Consider the following 23,559-nt stretch of genomic DNA (forward strand, 5'->3'; position numbering starts at 1 on the left):
GGTTAGCGTTGTTACATTATATTACAGTTATGTTAGATTACACTGGTGGTTGGCACCAGATAACATTGTTGTGGCCCACCAGCGGACAGCGGCAGCAAATTCGGACAGTGAGGAGGTTGGGGAGGAACATCGACCAGTCCTGGAGTCTGGGGAAGGCTCTGATGAGGACTCTGTGTCAGAGGCAGAGAGGGGGCCAGAACAGTCTGACAGTTATCAGTTGCCTTTGGAGTCGGAGATCACTAGGGCAGAAGAACAGGTGGAGCCTGTTCCCAGTGTGCGCATGCACTGAGTTGTCAGACGAAGGGAACAGCTAAGGAACAAGGGTTGACTCGGGAGTAAAGGCACAGGTGGATGGTGAATGGCCCCTCCCATAGGGAATAAAAGAGGAGCGAAAGGGGAGTGGAGTTTGCAGGAGACAATTAGCTCATTCCTGCATTCTTGCCAAGTATTGCAGCATCTGAACAATATCGGCCTGGCCACTCTCCAAGCCTGTTAAAGTTTGGTAATTGTGAACTATCTTGAAAGACTGTGGGAGAGGAAAGAACTTTGCTGGAGAGGAATTCGCTGTAAATTAAATAAAAGGGGTTTACTCGGCTTCGTGCTGCTGGGGAAGCCTTGATCAGAACAAACATTATCTTTAGAAAGAGGGATTAGCTTCGAGGAAAACAAAAGCAACAGATTATCCCGTATTTGCAGAGTTGTTTTAAGGAATCTAGTATGCGAAGTCCAGAGAAGACAAAAGCTACTTACGTTGCGGGCACGGTTGCCGTGTGTACATATTGTAATCCGGATGGGCAGGCTGATGATGCGGTGGCATATGGGGGTTCAGGTCCTTCTGCATAATAAACCCTGGAGGAGGAGGTGGGTTGTCTCTCTGAGGAAGAAACGGGAGAGGGGAGCGGGAAACAGAGAAGTTACGCCGTGAGGGGCAGCCCAGCAGAAGACCTGTCGCGGAAGTGAAACGCTCTGATCTCAGCTCGCGCATTGTTATTCCTTTCTACTACTGCGTTACGGCAAGGATTTTGAATTTAAAGCAGGGGTCTGCAACCTTGGCAAATGTTATGACTTGTGGACTTCAATGCCCAGAATTCCTCAGCCAGGGAAGTCGTAATTCTGGGAGTTGAAGTCCACAAGCCATCATGCATGCACTGGCTGAGGAATTCTGGGAGTTGAAGTCCACAAGCCGTCGTGCATGCGCTGGCTGAGGAATTCTGGGACTTGAAGTCCACAAGTCGTAATGTTGCCAAGGTTGCAGACCCCTTGATCGAAAGCATTCAAATGTGATTTGCCAAGAAGCTTAGAGTCTCCAGCAGCAACATTACGGAATGATTATTGGGTTGGCCAGGGAGGGGGAGGGGGGAATGGATCCATTTCAAGACTTTTATAAACCCATTTTATAAAACAAGAAAGCCATTTCAAGCAATCGGGGGGGGGGGGGGAGAGGGAATGGGAAAGGAGGATGAAACAATTCAGGATCTTCTGGGACACAAATTAAAAAAAACCCAGGGGTGGTTAGTTGATCTCCAACTCCATCTATCAGCTGACATTCAGCAGTTATCTTAAAACCGAGCGATATTTGGGGCAGACAAATGATGGAGAAACCCAGGATAAGCCTGAAAAGGCATTGGGAATTATTAATAGTGCGTTTAAAAAAAAGGGGGGGAGTGCCAAGGAACACGGCATGAGGTCTACAGGAGGAGAGAGCAGGTTCTGCTCAAAGAGGAATAATGAATGTTATACCTGTGTCTCAGAGGGAGAGGCTGCAGGAAGGCTGGGAAGGGCAGTGGGGTTTTTGTTACTCCAGGTAGTAACAGTAGGGGCAATTCTAACCTGAATTGAACAGAGAGATACCAATCATGGAAACATAAAATAAAAAAAAATAAAAATAAAAAGGAAGTGAAAAGCCAAAAACGTTTCAGACAGCCAGACGGCTCAGGAATGCACTAACAAACTTTCCAGTCATTTACAGCAGGGGTGAAATTCGGCAGGTTCTGACAGGTTCTGGAGAACTGGTAACAGAGTACCGTATTTTTCGGAGTATAAGACGCACCAAGGTTTTGAAGAAGCTGAGGGGGTGGGCCAAAGACGAGCAATAAAACAGCCCGTTTTTTTGTGAAAACTGGCCCATTTTTTAAATCAAAAAATGGGCATTAGGAAGCTTATAGAGTGCTCCTGGGGATCATTTCTGCCTTCCCCAGCCCCCAGGAACTCTCTGAAAGCCTTCTAAAAGCTATGCACAGCCATTTTAGTGAAGGGGGCGGGGTTTCAGGAGGCCAAAAATGCTGTATTCAGTGTATAAGACGCACCCAGATTTTCAGCCTCTTTTTTTGAGGGAAAAAGGTGCATCTTATACTCCGAAAAATACGGTAGTTTGGAGAACCGGAAAATACCACCTCTGGCTGGCCCCAGAGTGGGGAGGGAATGGGGATTTCGCAGTATCCTTCCCCTGCCACGCCCACCAAGCCACACCCACAGAACCGGTTGTAAAAAATTTTGAATTTCACCACTGATTTACAGTTATTGGTGGAAGACACCTTCTCATCCATGCAAGGAAACGAGCAGCAACAGGGAGACGACGGGAGAGACTAAATATACCAGCAAGCAGCTAATATTTACCAGAACTGCCAACTCTTAAAGAGTAAATTATTCATGCCACGAGTGCTAAACGTTTATACTGTTTGCAGCTCATGCATTTTTCTCCACTGACGAAAGGTAAGCAGCAAAGCTAGAATTGTCGTGCTGAATAACACACGAAGAGAATTAGATTAGGAATGTCTTGCTAATGTCCGTTCCCCCCCCACTAAAAAAAAAGGTGAAACATGAATTCTTTGGAAAGGACCTTCTGCTTTGAGACTTTAGTGCGGGGCGTGGCACAGAGCATTGTGACATACATAAGAAAAGGTACAGCAAAGTTTCATGCAAGACAGTGGATTCTTTTGTGTCCATTACAGTTGCTGGAATTTAGTGTTAAGACGTGGGACAAGTGGGGGTTGGGGGGAGGGAAGCTATGTGCGTTTGATAAAGTTGCTAAATGGGGTTAGATAATTAAAACAGGCAAAAGGGAAACCATGGTTCTACCACAAAACCGCAGAGGACAAAATCGCGGTCGACGAAAGCGCATATGTGACGTCATCACAGCGCGACGAAAAAGATCGAAAAATGTAAAAATAAAGCAAAAACCTTCCCCTAACCCCCCCAAACCTAACCCTAAACCTAACCCTAAACCTAACCCTTAACCTAACCCTAACCCTAACCCTAACCCTTAACGTAACGGAAAACCTAACGCTAACCCTTAACCTAACGCTAAACGTAACGCTAATGCTCTAACCCTAACCCTTAACCTAACCCTAACCCTTAACCTAACCCTTACCTTTATGTGAATCGGCTTGCTGTAATTTAATTTTTATTTCAATTTTTCGATCTTTTTCGGCGCGTTGTGATGACGTCACATACGCGATTTCGTCGACCGCGCTTTTGTGGAACGCGCTTTTGACGGGTCACGGGAAACCATACGGGTGTCATTTAAGACCAAGTGGGTTATGTTAGGTTTGTTCTCCAGGACGAAAGACAAAACTCAAACCCATCAATTCTTAGAAACAAAGCACATTTCCCCCTCTTCTGTCAGATAACATTTCCTACAGGGCTGCGATGTTTCATACGCAGACTAGCGGAAGCAAAAAGAGACATCATGGGACAACTGGCAGAGTGTAGAAGCCTCGGCAAAATCATTTAACCATTTAATCAAGCATTTAACTTGATTAAAGTTGGTGTTATGCTTATTTCCACATATAGCACAGAATAATAGATTGGAAGGGGGCCTTGGAAGTCATCTAGCCTACCGCCCCTGATCGGGCAAGAGACCCTATAGCCGTGATGGCAAACCTACGGCACACGTGTGCTGGAAGTGGCACGCAGAGCCATCTCTCTCCGGGCATGCCGGCTGTCGCCCGTTGCTCTTCCGGGTTCTGGTGTACACTTTGCGCCAGAGGTGGGTTCCTACCAGTTCGCACCAGTTCGGTAGAACCGTTTCGTCAAATCTACCGAACCGGTTAGAAGAGGTTCCACCAGTGGACCCAGAAAGCAGGCCACACCTACAGAAGAGCTTCCAAAAAATTTTGAAACCCACCACTGGCAAGGATCTTGTAACTTGACAGCTTTAAGACTTGCATGCTTCAATGCCAGAGTTTCTGAATAGCTACTTGGACCGACCTAAGTACTAATTCATAATTTCATAACCGGTCACATGGGCGGCAAGCCACTCCCACAAAGGAGGCCACACCCACAGAGTAGGTTCCAACAATTTTTGAAACCCACCACTGCTTTGCGCTGGCCTTGGCACACGCATGCACGCCAGGAACCGGAAGACCAGGTGACTGGTGAGCATGTGCACACCGGAAACTCAGCTCTTTCACTTTCTGGTGCTACCCCATGTGTGCGCTGGGGAGCTGATCTTCCAGTTTCTGGCGCTCCCATTTCGGCCCTCGGTGCCCAAAAGGTTCGCCAATGCTGCCCCTATGCCATTTCAGACAAATGTCCGTGGGGTCTCTTCTTAACAGCCTCCAATGTTGGAGCACCTTCAACTTCTGAAGCCCAGCCATTCCTCTGGTTCCATCTTGTGGTGGAAGCACAAGGAAACTACTTATAATCCCTGCACGAGTGGCTTTGCCCAGTTAAAGAAGAATAAAATCTAATCCTGTATCCCACCCCACCCCAAAAATGGGCAAAAAATTATCCTGGCCTGTCTATCTGCGTGATATAGCATCCACATTCTCCATCACTGCAACACCCATTTTAGCTTCCACATTAAGTGGGGCCTCTGGACATCAAAGGTTGCCCACCTTACCTTTATGGGCATTTATTTTGCCATCCAAACTTGTCCTCAGCAAAATAATACACTTTGAGCTACCCAGAATTTCTTCCGTATGATTAAATGCTCAGATTGTCCCTTTTCTGTGTCTTTCTCCCTTTTCCCATCACCAGATGACTCCCCATCAATCATAAATATATTCTGCTGGATTAGGACTGCTACTAATTAGGAATCACCTTTAAAAACTGATTGTTGTATTCGCATGTGATTGTGGGGTCCTTAAGGGTGCTCTCTGAGCTTGGTGGTTTTCTTGCAGACGTTTCATTACCAAACTGGGTAACGGAGTCAGTGCAAACCCTAACCTTCACTAGCACTGACGATGTTACCTAGTTTGGTAATGAAACGTCTGCAAGAAAATCACCAAGCTGAGAGAGCACCAAAGTTCTCTCGGTTTAATCTTGAGCCACAAATATTCTCTTCAATCAGTGTTATAGGGAGTTGTTGCTTCTTCCTGCAGCCATAAGCTGATAAAAGAAGGCTGGAACAAGGCTGCCTCTTATATGGAGCTGCTGTAAACTCTCTTACACTTAATTTGCTTGCAAGAATCATAGTCTTCTGCAAATCGAAATTTCCTGATCAAATGGTGCGACTCAATTAAGGACGTCAATGGGGAAGGGGACAGAGGGAAGGAACATGGATAATCAAGGATGGGCTTTATGTTGTGGCCTGCCAGTAACCAAAGGAGCTCAGACTCAGACAGTGAGGAGGTTGGGGAGGAACATGGGCCAGTCCTGGAGTCTGGGGAAGGATCGGACGAGGGCTCTGTGTCAGAGGCAGAGGTGGGGCCAGGGCCGTCCGACAGTTATCAGCTGCCTTCAGAGTCGGAGATCAGTGGGGCCGAAGAACAGCTGGAGCCTGCTCCCGATATGCGCATGCGCAGAGCCGCCAGGAGAAGGGAACAATTAAGGAACAAGGGTTGACTCAGGAATAAAGGCACAGGTGGATGGTCAATGGCCCCTCTCAGAGGAAATAAAGAGGAGCAAAAGGGGAGTGGAGTTTGCAGGAGACAATTAGTTCGCTTAATTAGTGTGAAGCTTTGTTTGTGACTCTGAGACTCCTTGACAAGTATTTTCTTGTATAGCCATTGTGTTTGCAAGATATCGGCCCTGCACCTCTCCAAGCCTGATAAGGCCCGTGGTTGTAAATTCACCCTTGAAAGGCTGTTTGCCAGGACTTTGCTGGATGTGAATGAGAGGAATTCACGTTAGCTTAATAAAAAGCGGTTTTTGTCGGGACAAGGAGGCTGCTTCGTGATTTCGTGAAGCCTAGGTCAGAACAAAATAACAGAGTTGGAAGGGACCTTGGAGGTCTTCTAGTCCAACCCTCTGCTCGAGCAGGAAACCCTATGGTCAACTTGCAAAGCATTCCTGACCTGCTCTCGAGTTGCCATAGGCAGAGGGATGGGGAACTGAGCCTCAGAGCTGCAGCGTGGAATCACACCTCAGTCAAAACAAAAGCACATTCCAAGCCATCTCTATGTTAAGGCCATCTCCATGGAGACCCACAGCGGCCAGAGGGAGGGACTTCTACAACCCTCGAAATTGCTTCGTTGGGGAATGTGACTGATGACATGCTTTGGTGGGAGGGGGGAACAGGGTCAGAGCCCGGACATGAATTAAGTGAGGTCAGAGTTGGCTTCACTTGGAACGTGCCGATATGAAGCTCCTAATAACTGGATTTCTTTTGAAGCTTGACTCCAGGCTCGTGACTTAATTAGGGCATCGGTGGGAACCCTGACACCTATCGCATTTCAGACAAATGGTTATCTAGTCTCTCCTTGAAAACTTCCAGCTTTGGAGCATCCACAATTTCTGGAGCTTTCTTGGAACTGCTGAAAGGACTGTGTTGTAAACTGGAGATAAATGATCCAGTCTACAACAACAGTCCTTTCAACAGTTCCAAGAAGGCTCCACACCCATTTGCACCACTCAAATGACCTGGATGGCACAGATAAACCTCCAGGTGGCCTTAACAATTCAGTAAAAGGAATGCAAATGACTAGCGGTCTGCAGGGAATATAAATCCTTCCACTCCCCACCATCCAGTCAAAGCTGAAGAAGCTTCTTGGATGAGAAGTGAAACATCTTCAAAGAAAGTCCAGTTGCCTCTTGGGGGGGGAAAAAAAGCACCTTTGGAACAAGCCTACAAGTCTTAAAGTTGCCAAAGTTGGAGGCCTCTGATCTACAGAGTCTCCAGAAAAAAACGTTGAGCCAAGTGACATGCTATATATAACAATTTGGGGGCAAGGCATCTCTACTAAATGATGATGGACGAAGCTTTATTAAAACTGAAGATCCGGAGGGGAAATTAAAGCAAGAAACGGATAAAGGGAGAGCTCTTGCTGACATTAGCTGGGGGGCAAAATACATCACTATTCCAAAGAGCCTTTCAAATTAGTAAAACCTTGACTAGCTGCTCCATGAAATCTCCAGCAGCTTCACCAGGCAAGATTTCCAAAAATGTCTCTGCAGCGAGAGTGCAAGGAACACCTTCCCAAACTGAAAGTGGGATAACAAGCTCTGATATAACTGAAAGTGGGATGACAAGCTCTGATTTAAGAGGCGCACTTTTGGGGTAATTTTGAGCAGACCATCATGCAGAAGCACTAAAATGCTGTGACCACCGACGTAAGGGTGGTAGCCGAAGGGGCCTTTTTACCTGCGGGTAATAATGCGGAGTTGGGTTTTGCGGCATCTGCATCTGGCCAGGAGCAGGGCCACTTCTCCCCTTGGTTGCTGGTTGCCTCTCGTAGGGCGCTGGGGTTGCCTCCGGGCCCCTGGGAAGCTCCCCCTGCGCTTTACAGATTCTGTCCCGTAGCACCACGATGTTGGGCTGGCAAAGGGCAAAACACCCAGTTAAGCAGATTCACCGGAGCAGATCTATCTTTTTGAAAAAATACTTTTTATTATGCATTTTACTTTATTCCACATCGTATTTCCAGTTTTGAAACAACCGTGTATTGGCTGTACCAAATCCTTTTTAAATATACATAGTATTATAGTAAGATTGAGATTGTCTTGGCGACGTTTCGGCGAGGTCTCACTCGCCATAAGCTGAAAATACCAGCCTGAGGTATTTTCTTTCTCTCTTTCTCTCTCTCTCTCTCTCCCCCTCCCTCCCCCCCTCTCTCTCTCACACACACACCCACACCCACTGTGTTTCTCTGAAAATAAGACAGGGTCTTATTTTCTTTTTACCCCCAAAATAAGCACTTGGCCTTATTTTCGTGGAGGTATTATTATTTTTGAGGTGCAGGAGGTGGCGAGCGTGGTCACCTCATGGCTGCTGCTGTGTTGCAATATTTTCAGGGGAGGGCTTATTTTAGCATATGCGCTCAAAAGCTTGATTGGCCTTATTATGCGGGGAGGTCTTATTTTCAGGGAAACGGGGTATTATATAGAAAAAACAATTGCTACCAACCTGCCTTCCATCGGGGACCTGTACACTGCATGAGTCAAAAAGGGGGCTGTGAAAATATCTACAGACCCCTCACATCCTGGACATAAATTGCTTTAACTTCTACCCTCAAAAGGACGCTCTAGGGCTCTGCACACCAGAACAACTAGACACAAGGACAATTTTTCTCCGAATGCCATCACTCTGCTAAACAACTGATTCCCACAACACTGTCAAATTATCTACTAAGACTGTATTACTATTATTCTTCTCTTCCTTCCTAGTACCTATCTCTTTCCACTTATGACTATAACCCTGTTGCTTCTATCTTTAAATTTTATATTATTTTATTGGTTTCCTAGTATAATTTGATTGCTTATTGGTAACCTATGACTATCACTAAGTGTTGTCTCTTACGATTCTGGATGAAGGTATTGTATTTTATTTTTCTTTATGTACACTGAGAGTATATGCACCAAAGACAAATTCCTTGTGTGTCCAATCACACTTGGGCCAATAAAGAATTCTATTCTATTCTCTGATCATAACCATTATTCTCATAGTCATACAGCATAATTTTTTAAATACATGATATTGTACATCATAGTTATATCCCTTATTTTCATAATTGTACAGTAATGCTCTACATATTTTACATTCTATACATTTAAATCCATAGTCACATACAATCCGATATTAACATTACTTACTGTGTGTGTGTGTGTATTAATTATATATCTATATCTATATCTATATCTATATATCTGTATTTATTTCTAGTTTGTTGATCTTCTTCTGTTATTACGTTTCTAAACTCTGCAGCTGTTATCCAGCCATTTATACAATAAGTCCCATGTTGAGTAATACGCACAGGAACAGATCGATCAAGAGGATGTATAGTTAATGTTGTCACAAAAGCCACAAAAGACAATGGACTCAGAGTAACCAGTTTGGTGATGGCTGACTGAACCTCTCATCTCTCCGGCCACCTTCAATCGGCTAATCTAGTACAGGTAGCACTTGGCTTACAACACTTTATTTAGTCCCCTTTCAAAGTTACAATGGTACTGAAAAGTGTGACTTATGATCTTTTTCCACACTTACTGCACCATCCGCTAAGTCAGGTGTTCAAAATTCTACGCTATGCAACGGACTCATATTTATGACAGCTGCAGTGTCCCCATGTGATCCCCTTTTGCGACCTTCCGATAAACAAAGTTCACTTAACAACCATGTCACCAATTTAACGGCAGTGATTCACTCAACAACCCTAACAAGGGAGGGTGTAAAATGGGGGCCAAAGTCACTCAGCAGCTGTCTCCCTTAGCAAGATTAATTTTGGGCTCAGCTGTGGTCATAAGTTGAGGACTAGCCGTAAAAGGCAGAACAAGGAAATATAGACAGGCACGGTGAAGTCGGCTTACCTGGTTGGTATCAGCTGGAAGAAAAGCTAAGGCTGCAGCGATGCTGCCTTGAGAAGCCAAAAGGTTGGCATACTGGCTCATCTTTTCCGCCAGAAGGGCCCCGACAGCGTTGGCGTCCATCACCTGAGTCTGTTGGACAGCTTTACGCATGATGACCACTTTTTCAATGAGATCCTAGGAGCGTAAAATGGAAGGAGAAAACAAACAAACAAGACCAAGCTTGAATCAGACGGATTGATGGACTCTTAAGCTAGAATTGACTTCAATCAGAATAGAGCTGGAAGGAACCTTGGAGGTCTTCTAGTCCAGGAATGGCTAACCCTTTTGGTGCCGAGGGCCAAAAGCGTATGCGCATGCACACACCCATAATACAATGTGCGCCCCCGTGCATGCACATACAATTCCCCCCACGCATGATCCCCCATGCACATGTGCACGCCCACCCAAGTGTGTACCGCCCCCCCGTGCATGCACACAGATCTTCTGTATGCGCCCCGCTGCCCCCGCACATGCAGAGCATAGACACGAAAATTAGCTGGCCGGAGGGAGGCGCACATGCATGGGCGGCTAGACTGAGCCAGGGCGATGGCCCACGTGCCCGCAGAGAGGGCTCTGCATGCCACCTGTGATATGCGTGCCATAGGTTTGCCATCATGGTCCTAGTGCAGGGGTCGACAACCTTAAACACTCAAAGAGCCATTTGGACCTGTTTCCCACGGAAAAGAAAACACCGGGAGGCATAAAACCCTTCCCGTGCCTGACTATTTCCTGAGTGCCCCCAAAACCAGCCTATGTATTTGAATTAAAGGTTCTGTTTTCTTCTGCAACTTTTATTTTCTTGGATTTATCCATGGTTGGCCTACTGGGGGTCGAAAAGCTCAATAAATTGTGTGTCGCACATTGGCGGTTGTGACACATATTTTTATCGACAGGGAGCCGCAGCAGAGGGACGAAAGAGCCACATGTGGCTCCAGAGCCGCAAATTGCTGACCCCTGTTCTAATCCAACCCCTGCTCAGCAGGAGACCCTATATTTGGGGTCCCCAAGCTACGGGCCATGGCCCACTACTGGTCCATGGCCTCTTGACCACTGGACTGCATGAGTGACTGGCCAGCGGACGCAGTCCCCTCACGCTAGTGTCTCCACGAGCGTTGTGTGGGCACTAGCATCACCATGAGTGTCATGTGTGGGCACTTGCGGCCCCATTTGTGTTCCGTGGGTGATCGTGGCCCTGTTCGTACATGCGTTCATGCATGTATAGGCACCTCCCCCTTATCCTCCCCCTCCCCCCCCCCCGGGCTGCCAAACCAGAAAGGTTGGGGAACTTTGGATTATACTGTGCATCTCCCAAAGACCGAGACCCAAAGGGAATTGAAAATAAAAGGGCCAAACCTGAAGAGACAGTGGATTGTTTCCATCCTGGGCTTTAGTCCAACAGGAAACTAGCTTCTCCACATTTCCGGCACAAATGTAGCACAGGCAAGCCTGGGTTTGCAAAACGCTGTCCCCTTCGTTTTCAAGTCTTGAGCCCAACAAATCTAGTTAGGAAGATGAACAAAATATACATGGGAACCAATGTGGCCACAGAACGATTTATCCAGATAATTAGAAAGCACTGGAGACTCAGCTACACCTTCTCCCCCATTTCCTTGTCTTCATTTGCTGCTGCTGGTGGTGGTGGGGTGTGTGTGTGTGTGTCAGTGGTGGGATATGACTGGGGTGTACCGGGACCTGCTGGGAGCACCACATACCGTTCCGGTAAGGTGCTCTGGAAGATCCACCCGCTTGCCCTCCTTACCGGTATTTGAGCCGATCGAGGCTTTCGTGCACAGAACATACAGCGCCTGTGCGACGCTCCGCTGAGCAGCTCGAGCGTCGCAGGCAGTAAGTACGCATGCATGCATGCATGTGGTGGACGCCCGGCCCCATTGCAGCGTACCAGTTGCAACGGGATCCGGAACCCACCACTGGTGTGTGTATATGTATTAGGCATGTATATATGTGTGTATTGGATTTATGTGTTTCGCATCTCATGCGGAGGCGACTCTGAGCAGCTTACAAATATTAAAAAGATAAAACAGTAATAATAATCAGTTATCTAAAATGTATCATTAAAAGATTAACCGCAGCTAGAATTGTATTTGTACAACATTGGAAAAGTGAAGAGATCCCTATTGATGAGAAGGTGATCAGGAAAATATTAGAATGTGCAGAAATGAACTGACTAACGCTGACAATTAGGAACAAACTGAATACTATATGATATGGGAATTACTTTATCCATGGTTAGAGAATAAATATAGAAGTTGGAAGTAAAAGAAGGAGATTAAAGAAGAGTAGAAAATATGTTAAGATTGAGATATAAACAATATCATAATTGTTAGTATTATGATGATGAGGATTATTATGTTTAATGTCATTGTTATATTTTAGTAGAAGATATGTTAACAGGAAAAAAACAAAACAGGTTTACTATGTTAAACTATTTAATATACTACTATTCTAAGATTAGAGAATTAATATCAATGTAATGATGTTGTAAATTTTGATGGTTCTTGCACAGAGATATTTGTACCCAGGTGACACACCGTTTAAAGAACGAGGGAATGTTTATATATTTTTAAAAATGAATTGTTTTTTAAAAAAAGATTAAAATGGGGGCAGGGGAGAAAGGAGAATGAAGGCCACAGGGGAAAGTAGAGTCTTCTCTCAACAAATATCCAACATTAGAAATTACGTTTCGTCCAGGATTATTTTTGAGGACAAATGTATGGATTAGGATAAATAAATACCCGGGCAACTCCAGGTTATCAGCTAGTCTGAAATAAGACGCTGGAATGAGAAGTAGCTTGATGAAAGCTTAACCACAGTTACAACATTGTCTGACCTAGTGTAAGCAAACCCAGGAGCTAAGGTTGCTTTCCAGTTTTGCAACTGGACAATCTGTCCAAAAGTGCTTTTTTTCAAGAGGCAACTGGACTTCCTGTTTTTTCTTTGAAGACTTTTCGCTTCTCACCCAAGAGGCTTCTTCAGCTCTGGCAATCATTCCCCACCAATCAACCAGAGCTGAAGAAACTTCCTGGATGAGAAGAGAAAGGTCTTCAAAGAAAACACCAGAAAATCCAGTTACCTCTTGAAAAAACACCTTCGGGACAACCATGACCTGGATGGCTGAGAACCTCCATAGACATTTAACTGGAAAATCTCCTCCCAATTCTAGATTGCAACAGTTCTGGAGAGTTGGAAAGACGAAGCTATATGAATATTCCAAGTTGTGCTACTGGGCACTGATCCCAAAGTTAAAGATCAAGATCCAGAATGATTTCTCATCGAGTCGCTAGAAAAGAAGAGCTTTTACAGGAGGGCTGCCTTCGGATCTACAATTTTTTAACAGCTTAATAATGCTTTCATTTCCTCTCGGAGTCCGCGTATCCAATGCTTTCAAATATTAATTCTCAGATATTAATCAGGATCAGTGCTCCTCATCAGAGACAAATTAAAGGCCATTAGTAACCAGGAGGATTTAGAATAGGAGGCCCATAAAATAAAATAGGAGGCACTATTTTTACCTTCAGGCACGAAATCCGAATGCCCAAGTTGAATAAATAATTAGTAAAGGAGATGTGCCAGGTATTATTTCCCTGGATTGAGAACATTATTTATAAGTATGTATGCATGCACATATGTGTGTGTGTGTGTGTGTGTGTGTGTGTGTGTGTGTGTGTGTGTGTGTGTATGTATGTATGTATCTGTATCTCCCACACGTCCACCTGCCTGCTTGCCTGCATCTATATCTATAGGGGAGGGAATGGGGGGAATAATATTTAGAATTGTGAATGCCCATCTGGCTTACCACAAAGAACTGCAAATTCATCCGGCCTAGCGTAAGTCAACACAGCTGCCAAGGCCTCTTTCCAGTTTTGCAAATCGCACGACTGGACAATCTCCTTCCAGTTCTTGGTTACAACAGCAGTGATGAGCTGCAATGGGGGGGGGACGGGGACATACAGACACACAAACGTCAATAGAACCTTCAAAATGCCCTTTCTCCAAAGTTGTGCAATTTTAACTGAGTATTGAGAACACATAAAACACCCTTCCCCAAATGGCTGCTAGAATAACAGAGTTGCAAGGGACCTTGTAGGTCATCTAGTCCAACTCCACCCAAGCAGTAGACCTTACACCATTTCTGATAGATGGCAGTCTCAGTCTCTTCTTGAAAGCTTCCAGGGATGAAGCTCCCACAACTTCCAAAGGCAACTTCTGTTTCACTGGTTGATTGCTCTGTCAGAAAATTCCTTCTTATCTCCAGGTTGAATCTCTCCTTGATCAGTTTCTATCCATTATTTCTCACCTGGCCTTCATGTGCTTTGGAAAATAGCTTGACCCCCTCCTCTCTGTGGCAGCCCCACAAATATTGGAAGACTGCTATCCTGTCCCCCCTGGTCCTCCTCTTCTCTAGACTAGCCATGCCCTGTTCCTGCAACCGTTCTTCATATGTTTTAGCCTCCAGTCCCCTCATCATCTTTGTTGCTCTTCTCTGCACTCTTTCTAGAGTCTCCACATCTTTTTTATAGTGTGGTGACCAAAACTAGATGCAGTATTCTAGGTGTGGGTCTTGCTAAGGCTGTCCCTAGAGAGGTGAAGAGTGCACCCCACAGAATTTGGCCATCCTTGGCTTCCATTGCAGGCAACTCAGTCGCGGGGCATATGGAAAGCTTCTGTAGAACTTGGTTCACACCAGATTGTATTATGCTATGCATGAATCGGTAGGTCAGAGATCCACTGAAATCATGACAATCACAATCATGACTAACTCAAGTCCTCCTGATCTTGACAGGTCTACCCGAGGAATGACCAACTCTGGAACCAACGTTGATACTTGCTTCATCTGTTGCCACAGTAGAAGCAGTCCTCGACTTACAACCACAAATTTTTGTTGGTGAGACAGTTAAGTGAGTTTTGCTCCATTTTATGTCCTTTCTTCAGTTGTTAAGTGAATCGCTGCAGTTGTTATGTTAGTCACCTGGCTGCTAAGTCAATCTGGCTTCCCCATTGACTTGGCATGCCAGAAGGTCGCAAAAGCACAGGACACTGTGCTCCCCAGGACAAGCCGTTGACAAGCATCCGAATTTTGATCACGTGACCAAGGGTGTGTCTGTGTGTGTGGGCTGCGACAGTCATAAGTGTGAAAACCAGTTGTAAGTCACTTTTTCGAGTGCCACTGTAAATTTGAACGGTCACTAACTGAACTATTGTAAGCTGAGGACTACCTATATTTTGAGTGAAGTAGAACAAAAGGGTCAGGCTTTCTATACCAGTGGTCCGTAGACCACTGGTGATCCTGTGAGAAAATTTCGGTGGTCTGCAGAAAAATTATCTGCATTTTTTATACTGCACTAAATACTATTTATCTTTTTTTTAAAAAATGTATTACTGGTCCATGGGATTTAAAATTATGAATTTAGTGGTCCCTGAGATCCGAAAGGTTGGGTATCCCTGTTCTATACCAAAACCCCGTCTTATTTTCACAGAACCTCGACCGAATGGAGACTTTAAATATTGATTCTCGTGAAGCGTGAATGAGTCAGATCTTGGCATCCATCCAGAGTCTGGGAAGTGGATTTATCTTTTGCTCATCTCTGAGCTATGCTTTAAGATTCAGCTGCCATACTCTCTTATTACACAGTATACCTGTTTGAAAGAAATGTCTTTTTTCCTTTTCTCCTTGTAACACTACCTCACACTGGACATCAAGTGTTGAGTCCAATCGGATCTTCGCATTTTTCCATGGCTTATGCTGACGTATAGCAGAGGTCCCCAAACTTGGCAACTTTTAAGAGTTGTGGACTTCAGCTCCCAGAATTCTCCAGTCAGCATAGCTGGCTGGAGTATTCTGGGAGTTGAAGTCCACAAGTCTTAACGTTGCCAAGTTTGGGAACCCCTGACGTATAGCAATAGCACCTAGATCAGCGGTCAGCAACCCACGGCTCCCGAGCCGCATGTGGCTCTTCCATCCCTCTGCGGCAGCTCCCTGTCACTTTTCGGTGCCAAAATTTTGAGAAGACCTTCCGGTTTTTTTGGGGTGGGGGGTGGGAGGAGCACCGCATGCCAGGAAGAGTCTCTGTGGCAAGGGGCGGGTTTTCTGGTCGGGTCCACAATTAATAGGGCTTTTGGTTAGGACAGGTAGATGAAAAAGGATGCTGCACTAGGAGGAGACTGTATGGTGGGGGAACGGGACTTCCGGTCGGCTCCAGAATTGAATGGGAGACTTCCAGTTAGGATCTTTGTGGCTCTTTGATTGTTTAAGGTTGCCGACCTGTGACCTAGACTTATATACCACTTCACAGTGCTTTCCAGCCCTCTCTAAGCAGTTTACAGAGTCAGCCTATCACCGCCCAACAATTTAGGTCCTCATTTGACCCACCTGGGAAGGACGGAGGACTGAGTCAACCTTGAGCCTGGTGAGATTTGAACTGCCAAATTGCAAGCAGCTAGCAAGCAGCAGAAGTAGCCTGCAGTACTGCACTCTAACCACTGTGCCACCATGGCCGTACAGGTAGTTCTCAACTTACAACAGTTTGTTTAGAGACCGTTCGAAGTTATAATGGCACTGAAAAAATGACTTGTGACCATTTTCCATAATTATGACCGTTGCAACATTCCCATGGTCACGTGATCAAAATTCAGGCGCTTAGCAACTGACTCATATTTATGACCGTTGCACTGGCCCGGGGACATGTGATCCTCTTTTGCGACTTTCTTATAAGCAAAGTCAATGGGGGAGCCAGATTTATTTAACAACTGCGTTACTGACTTGACAACTGCAGTGATTCACTTAACGGACGTAAAGAAATGGACGTCAAATGGAGTTAAAAATCTCTTTTTAACAAATAAAAATGATGTGTCCTTTTGTAAATACATATCTGCTTAGCTATTCTCTGAATTGCCCAAGGGTTTGAAAGGGGGGGGGGGATAAGAAGAAGAGGAGGAGGAGGAGGTGGGGGGAGTTAATCATAAGGTTTGCCAATCTGTAAGTTTTATCGTTGCTTCCAATTGAAAAAATTCCACCTACCCTGGTAATTTTGCCTTTTGTTTTTGCAAAATACTTCTTCTGTGTCTTGGATAAGAGTTCCTGGCCACCAGCTATAGCAAGAATAATGGCGTCAGCCATGCGATTGTCATACAGGCAGAGGTCCACGGCGCTTTCAAAGTTCCCCGTCAGCAAAGCTTGAGTGATCAAACCATCAATGTCTGCATGAAGGAGAGCAAACACACACAGATAATGCTCATCACCATAATCTTATAATCAAAATGTACTGTGTTTCCCCGAAAATATGACATATCCTGAAAATAAGGCCAAGCCAGATTTTTGGGGTGGGGAAAAATATAAGCCCTCCCCTGAAAATAAGCCCCTTGGACAACAAACCCCACCCTCCGGCCAGGCAGAGCACCACTCACTGATCTAGCGGTATTCCGAAGGTGCCAAGTCATGGGAGCCTGGGGGGGGGGGGGGGGAAGGCGCTTGCGCAGCTTGGCGCCTTTGAAATACTGCTAGGTCGGTGAGTAGTGCTCTGCCCGGCTGGAGAGGGGGGGTTGCCGGGCGGATGCTCGTGAGCGTGGTCACCTCATGGCTGCTGTGTTGCGCTGTTGTGACAGCGTAACACAGCCGTTCGCCCCTGAGGCTATGCCAGGCTCTTTGGGAGCCCGCTAACAAGAGAGCAGCCGCCTGGCAACCCCAAAACAATAAGCCCCCCCTTCCCCCGATAATAAGGCCAAGGCCATATTTTGGAGGCCTATAGAAAATAAGACCCTGTCTTATTTTTGGAGACACAGAAAATGAACTCCGTTTAGTAACCTGAGACTTTACGGAAGATGTATATATGTATATATATTTACCTCCGGTGACAGAAATGTTAAAGGTTTCACTGATGGGTTGCAGTGAATCAATCTCAGCGTTTTTACTCTGGAAGGGGAAAAACAATGCAGCTTAATATATTTTTCAGGACATGTTATTTAAATGCATTCTAATCACAACGTGCTTTATAACGGGAGCCACTGTGGCAGAGCTGCACTGAAATGAAAACTGCCACTTAACAATAATTTATTTTATCCTACTCACTACAATGAGAAATGGTGTATTTACATTTTCACTCCTCTGATCATTCATCTTGGGAATGAACACTATGGAACTTAATTTTGAGCAAATAGGCATAGATCAAATATGGCTAAACTCTGAAGGTAATTTGAATACCCTCTCAGTTTAAAGACAGTCCCAGCGATACAGATAGGCCTCGACTTACAACCACAATTGAGCCCAACCTTTCTGTTGTTAAGTGAGACATTTATGGAGCTTTTCCCCATTGTACGACCTTTCTTGGCACAGCTGTTAAGTGAATCGCTGCAGTTGTTACGGGCTAGTAACGCGCTTGTTAAGGGACAATGGCTTCCCCATTCACTTTGCTTGACAGAAGGTCGCAAAAGGGGATCGCGTGATCCTGGCAACCGTCATAAATATGAGTCAGCTGCCAAGCGTCTGAACTTTGATTACACGGCTGTGGGGATGCTTCAGCCAGTGGGGTGAAAAACGGTCATAGGTTCACTTATTTCAGGGCTGTAGTAACTTTGAACGGTCACTCAATAAACTGTTGTAAGTCAAGGACTCCCTGTATAGCCCCGAGAACATGAGATGCCCACAGAAGCAAACAGGTTAGTTGGGAATCCATGCAAAATCACTCACATTCATTACCCGTGTGAGTCAGTTTGCATTTTTTAGCACAAAAGTGGGGTGAATACCTCTGGCAACAGCTGGTCCTGAACAGCAAGACCCTCTCCAACATCAGGCTGTGCAAGCGGATCAGGTTCCTCGTGAGCCTTTCTCACCGATACGAAGAGGAAGTTTGAAAGATTAAAGCAAAGAAACCAACTCCTTAACCAATGCAAATAGCCCCCAAATAGCCCCAAGAAGTCTCCCAAAAAGTGTCATGTTAGTAAACCTAGAGTTAGAGCAACAAGGAGGAGAACCCGATTCTTTTTTCTTTCTTGCAACATTTCCCTTTCTGAAGAATCCAAAGATCGACTGCTTGATAAAATAATTACAGGAGACCTTCAACCCACACCAACAGAGCAGGAAAGTAAGGAAGTGTAGCAGAAACCATAGTTAGGTTTGCTCCCAGGATACGTCCAAATATTCTCCTTGGGGGTAATTATTAGTAGTCATTAGCGTAGGGTAATGATGGGGAACCTTTTTGGCACTGAGCACCTGCATATGTGTTTCTCTGGACTGCAACCAGGAACAGGCGCTGCCCATGCGCGCACCAGCAAATAAACTTTGGGTTTCCTGCGTGCACATGCGCACCAGCCGGCAAGTTACTGCCGCGCATGTGCACACACCGATTAGCTGACAGGCGCGCAAGCTCACGCCGGAAAACAGACGACCAGCTCTTCCGGGTTTCTGGCATTGCTACGCGCAGAAAGGCCAGCTGATCAGCACATGCATGCCAGAAACCTGGAAGAGGAACAGGCGACACCATGCGTGCCAGGGGACATGGCTGTGCATACCACTTCAGGCATGCATGCCATAGGCTCGCCATCACAGGCATAGGGCACTGTTACATTAACCAGGAGACCACAAGGCTAGTGCATAGTAGTAGTTTGGCTTTCCAAGATGCCAGCCCTGTCGTAGGACACCCAGACGCACTTCCGAGGTGCACCATAGGAAGGCGAGTTGGCTTTGCCCCAGAGAGAAAGGCAACTGGCTCTTTCTGCAGTGTTACCCAAGGCCTCCTCCTTTGTAGGAGCTGCCTTGCCAATGGGCGCTGCAACTGGGAAGGTTCAGAGCTGTCAGGAATCTGATTACCTGCACAGAGCACCAGCTCGTCTCCCGACCAAAATGGTACCTCGCAAGTTTCCCCAAAAGACAGGCCTGTTTTTTTTTTTGGCTCGAAAATAAGCACTAGGACTTATTTTCAGGGGATGTCTTTTTTTATGTACAGGAGGCACTGAGCATGGGGGGCGATGGGAGCGGGAGTGCTGCTATTCCCGGCCCAACCCTCTCCGTCTCACCATGTGCTTGCCCGTAGCCACAACAGGCCAAGCTCTCGGCGTGCCCTGGCGTCAGCTGGTCCTGCCTGCTGGCCCTGCTGCTACTGGGACACTGGAGCTCGGATCCCCCTCCCATGCACAGATTTGGCTACTGGAATCACACTGGCAGGGTGGTAAAGGGCGAAGTCTCCATAAGTGGCTGGGGAAGGGAAGGAGCTGCTGTGTTAAGGGCCGACTCAGGGACTGCTTCCTGTGTTTGTCAGGGGACACATGGTTGGGCTGCGCAGGGGGCAGAGGGCATGTGCGCGGGGCACTCAAATTGCATTTTGAGGGTTGGTGCACCCCATTTTGGGCCTGGAAGGCCTCCTGCACCAACCTGGAAGCCAAAATGGGGTGTGGGGATGCCGCACAAGCCCCCCTCCATGCCTGAAAAGCCTCCTGCACCAACCTAGAAGACAAAATGGGCAAGGAGGAGTGGGGCGCATGCACGGGGGACATTCAGATTGCATTTTGGGGTTGTACACTCTTTGAGCACTCGGCACCAAAAAGGTTAGCCATCACCGACCTATTCTATCTAGTCTGTCTGTCTGTCTGTCAATCTATCTATCTATCGATGTATCTATCTATGGAAAAAAAATATGATTTAACATAAATACAAAGGAAGAAAAATATATTGAAATCAAGCACTCTGCAGAAAGAGAAACCATGCTTTAAAAGGAGAAAGTTAAACTATGGCTGCAGAGAAATGAGGAGGAAATACTTTGGAATGAAACTGGGAGTCCAACTGGGATTGAAGGAGGTGTACAAAGGAGAACAGCAAGGGGATGCCCAGCTCAGCTTGTGGCAGTGTTTAGCTTCTGCCGAGGATAAGCAATAAAAACTGTAGTTTTGTAATCCTTTGAGGTGATTCATGTTGCTGATGGGCCAGTGGATAAGAAAAAAGAAAAGGAAGAATAGAATAGAATAACAGAACAGAATAACAGAGTTGGAAAGGACCTTGGAGGTCTTCTAGTCCAACCCCATTTAGGCAGGAAACACTACACCACTTCAGACAGATTGTTTGTCATAGTTTACTTTAGAGTAAAACTAGCAAATTGCAATGAACACTGAGTCTTCCACACATCTCCTTGTAGAGATCAGTATTTTCCCTTAATGGGTATTGCATTGTCGGGATTTTAAATTCTTATTTTTTACTATATAAGCACTGGGCTGCAATAAAGTCAAAGTGAAAAGGTGCTACTTTCCAAATTTTATCAATTTTTTTTAAAAGTTGCACTGAATTATCTATATTTTTTTTTACCTCATCTTGATCTCTGCCCTGAGGACTCTCCTTAGCAAGAGTTGAAGTAATCTAAGGAAAATAAAACAAATGGCGTAACACTTATTTTGGAGAATGAAGCTTCTTAAAAAAAAAAAAAAACCAGGCAAAAGGATGAAATATTTTCAATTTATCTGAAGTCAGATCTTAAGCGATGATCCCGAAACGATATAAATACTAAAACTGTTGTGATATTTTTTCCTTCTTCCCTCATCCACCTATTCTCGTGTGTTACCGTATTTTTCAGACTATAAGATGCACCGGAGTATAAGATACACCATGATTTTGAAGAGGTAATTTTTTAAAAAAAGTTTTTGCACTCTGCAGGCCTCTTTTTTTGGGGGGGGGAAGGTGTGTCTTATACTCCAGAAAATACGGTAGTTGACCCAGGTGAGTGATATATTCAAGCAAGAAACACTCTGTGGATGTCCCTATTATTCAAATACTCTATACCTGTCTTTTTCAACCTGAGTCCACTGCAATTTGAGATGGAAGCAAAAAAAAGAAGAACACAACCATCTTTTTGAGCTGTGCGCACTGCATACTCCTGGCATTAGCAGAAATGGGAATTTTTACGTGCTGCAACTTGGGCGCCCACTTGTTGTAAATGTTGAAAAGTGTCGGTTGTGTAGTTAGAGATGAATTGTATTGTTTTTCTGTGTTTTGCAATTTTTAGGCAGAGATACCCTAAAACCTCAAATTATTTCAAAAGTTCTTCCAGGGTTAAAAAAAAAAAGTTGGGGAAAGGCTGATTTAGACTATGAATATCAGCAAAAAAGAGAGGATGATATTTCATGCAATTACTAGGAATTTGGCGCAATTACTAGGAAGGTGGCGCAGTGGTTAAATGCAGCACTGCAGGCTACTGCTAGATCAGCAGGTCAGCGGTTCAAATCTCACCGGCTCAGGGTTGACTCAGCCTTCCATCCTTCCGAGGTGGGTAAAATGAGGACCCAGATTGTTGGGGGCAATATGCTGACTCTCTGTAAACCGCTTAGAGAGGCCTGAAAGGCCTATGAAGCGGTATATAAGTCTACTGCTATTGCTATTGCTATAATTCATTAATTCCTAGGAATTCCTGAGCATTTTATTAATCAGAGAGCAGGCTATTTTAAGATTATTGAGAGGTGAAAGGCCTTTAATTCTTGCCGTATCTATTTTCTACCCATAGCCCCATGACTTCTTTCAAACCAAACCCCAAAAGGCAATTAATGGATGACAAATATTTTTTAATGTAGTCCTTAAAAATATAACATGGCAACGCTTACCTTCTGTCCCAGGCTATCTTTTTTGTACCCCAAGAGTTCCAAATATTTGCCACGCGAGTCTTCCTCAAAATGCACCTTAAAAAATAAAAAAAGGAAAAGGAAAGAATGCATTTGAGAGACTGGCTAGTTTTTGCCTTCTTCCTGCATTCACAATGCAAGACACCTATGCCAAACAATCACTATACATTATGGTAAAATTTAAATGACCCGTAGCTAGGAAACTCTGTAGCAAAGCAATTGAAGTGAAGGAAAAGGGACAGCAGAGGGCAACAGAATCAGCTCTACATGGGGAAAAATGGTAGAGAAATGAAAGCTAACTGGATTTATTTTCTTTCTTCTTCACTTACTCTTCTTCCAGAAATTTGTGAGTAGTTTTGTCAAAAGAGTTTTGCCAAAACCTAAAAGTACGATCCGGTTTTTGGCAAAACTCTCATAAAACACAGCCACATGGACGTGGGATGCAGCACTCGTGTTCGTTGGTGCGTTCCCTGGGGGGGTGGGGTGGCGCAACCACTGGATCTTTGAATCTGGGTCATTTTAAGTACTGTATATACTCAAATATAAGCCTAGTTTTTCAGCCCACTTTTTGGGCTGAAAAAAGCCGCCCCGGCTTATACTCGAGTCAGTGAAAAATTTGCCCGAAATGGAGGAGAAAAAGGGGCGGGGCCATGCCGCTGGGTGAGGCTCGTGAATGGCCCGGCGCCCCTGTGAGTTTCCCCTCCCTCTGTGTCAGTTTGCCGCGCAGCGCACATCGCACCATCCCCCCTCCTCACGTTCTAATGTAATGCAGGGCTGTCTTACGATTCCCCTTCCTCCCCCTCCTGCCGCTCTGCAACGATGTCCCACCTCCTCCTTGTTATGGCAAGCAGCCACATAGCTATGTCCCACCTCCTCTGGTACAGTGATCCAATGATAGGAATCACTGTGCCGTGTGTCATAGGAGGCGGGACATCGCTCCCGCGGCTGCACGGGACATCATCATCACAGCGGGACATCAGCATCATGAGGTGCGTGAAGTATTTCATTGAATACACCGCTAGTTTACTGTTTTTCTTTGAAATAAATATTCAAAAACATTATTGGTATCTATTTTTATTTTTGAAATTTACCGGTAGCTGCTGCATTTCCCACCCTAGGCTTATACTCGAGTCAATAACTTTTCCAGTTTTTTGTGGTAAAATTAGGTGCCTCGGCTTATATTCGGGTCGGCCTATACTCGAGTATATACAGTAGATCCAAAAT

General features: G+C 45.4%; 1 protein-coding gene across 6 annotated transcripts in view; it reads right to left on the bottom strand.

Moving 5' to 3' along the window:
* Positions 1–23,559, bottom strand: part of SEC31A (SEC31 homolog A, COPII component) — a 73,772-nt gene that overhangs the window by 26,407 nt on the left and 23,806 nt on the right. For 4 of the 6 annotated variants that reach the window (XM_087724032.1, XM_087724029.1, XM_087724028.1 and 1 more), the window contains exons 12-22: positions 22,318–22,392; positions 21,032–21,082; positions 18,484–18,561; positions 17,587–17,653; positions 16,763–16,941; positions 13,541–13,667; positions 11,080–11,225; positions 9,688–9,861; positions 7,526–7,699; positions 1,741–1,830; positions 751–874 (exon numbers count right to left, since the gene is read on the bottom strand). In XM_087724032.1, the coding sequence (XP_087580158.1) occupies positions 751–874; positions 1,741–1,830; positions 7,526–7,699; positions 9,688–9,861; positions 11,080–11,225; positions 13,541–13,667; positions 16,763–16,941; positions 17,587–17,653; positions 18,484–18,561; positions 21,032–21,082; positions 22,318–22,392 (1,285 nt within the window). The remainder of the gene's footprint in view (positions 1–750; positions 875–1,740; positions 1,831–7,525; positions 7,700–9,687; positions 9,862–11,079; positions 11,226–13,540; positions 13,668–16,762; positions 16,942–17,586; positions 17,654–18,483; positions 18,562–21,031; positions 21,083–22,317; positions 22,393–23,559) is intronic. The other 2 variants (XM_087724031.1, XM_087724030.1) reach the window with 1 other exon arrangement.

The sequence above is a fragment of the Thamnophis sirtalis genome, unplaced genomic scaffold (genome assembly GCF_051295495.1).
Source record: "Thamnophis sirtalis isolate CommonGarterSnake01/CBP01778 unplaced genomic scaffold, rThaSir2_p1.2 scaffold_10, whole genome shotgun sequence".
Classification (NCBI taxonomy): Eukaryota; Metazoa; Chordata; class Lepidosauria; order Squamata; family Natricidae; genus Thamnophis; species Thamnophis sirtalis.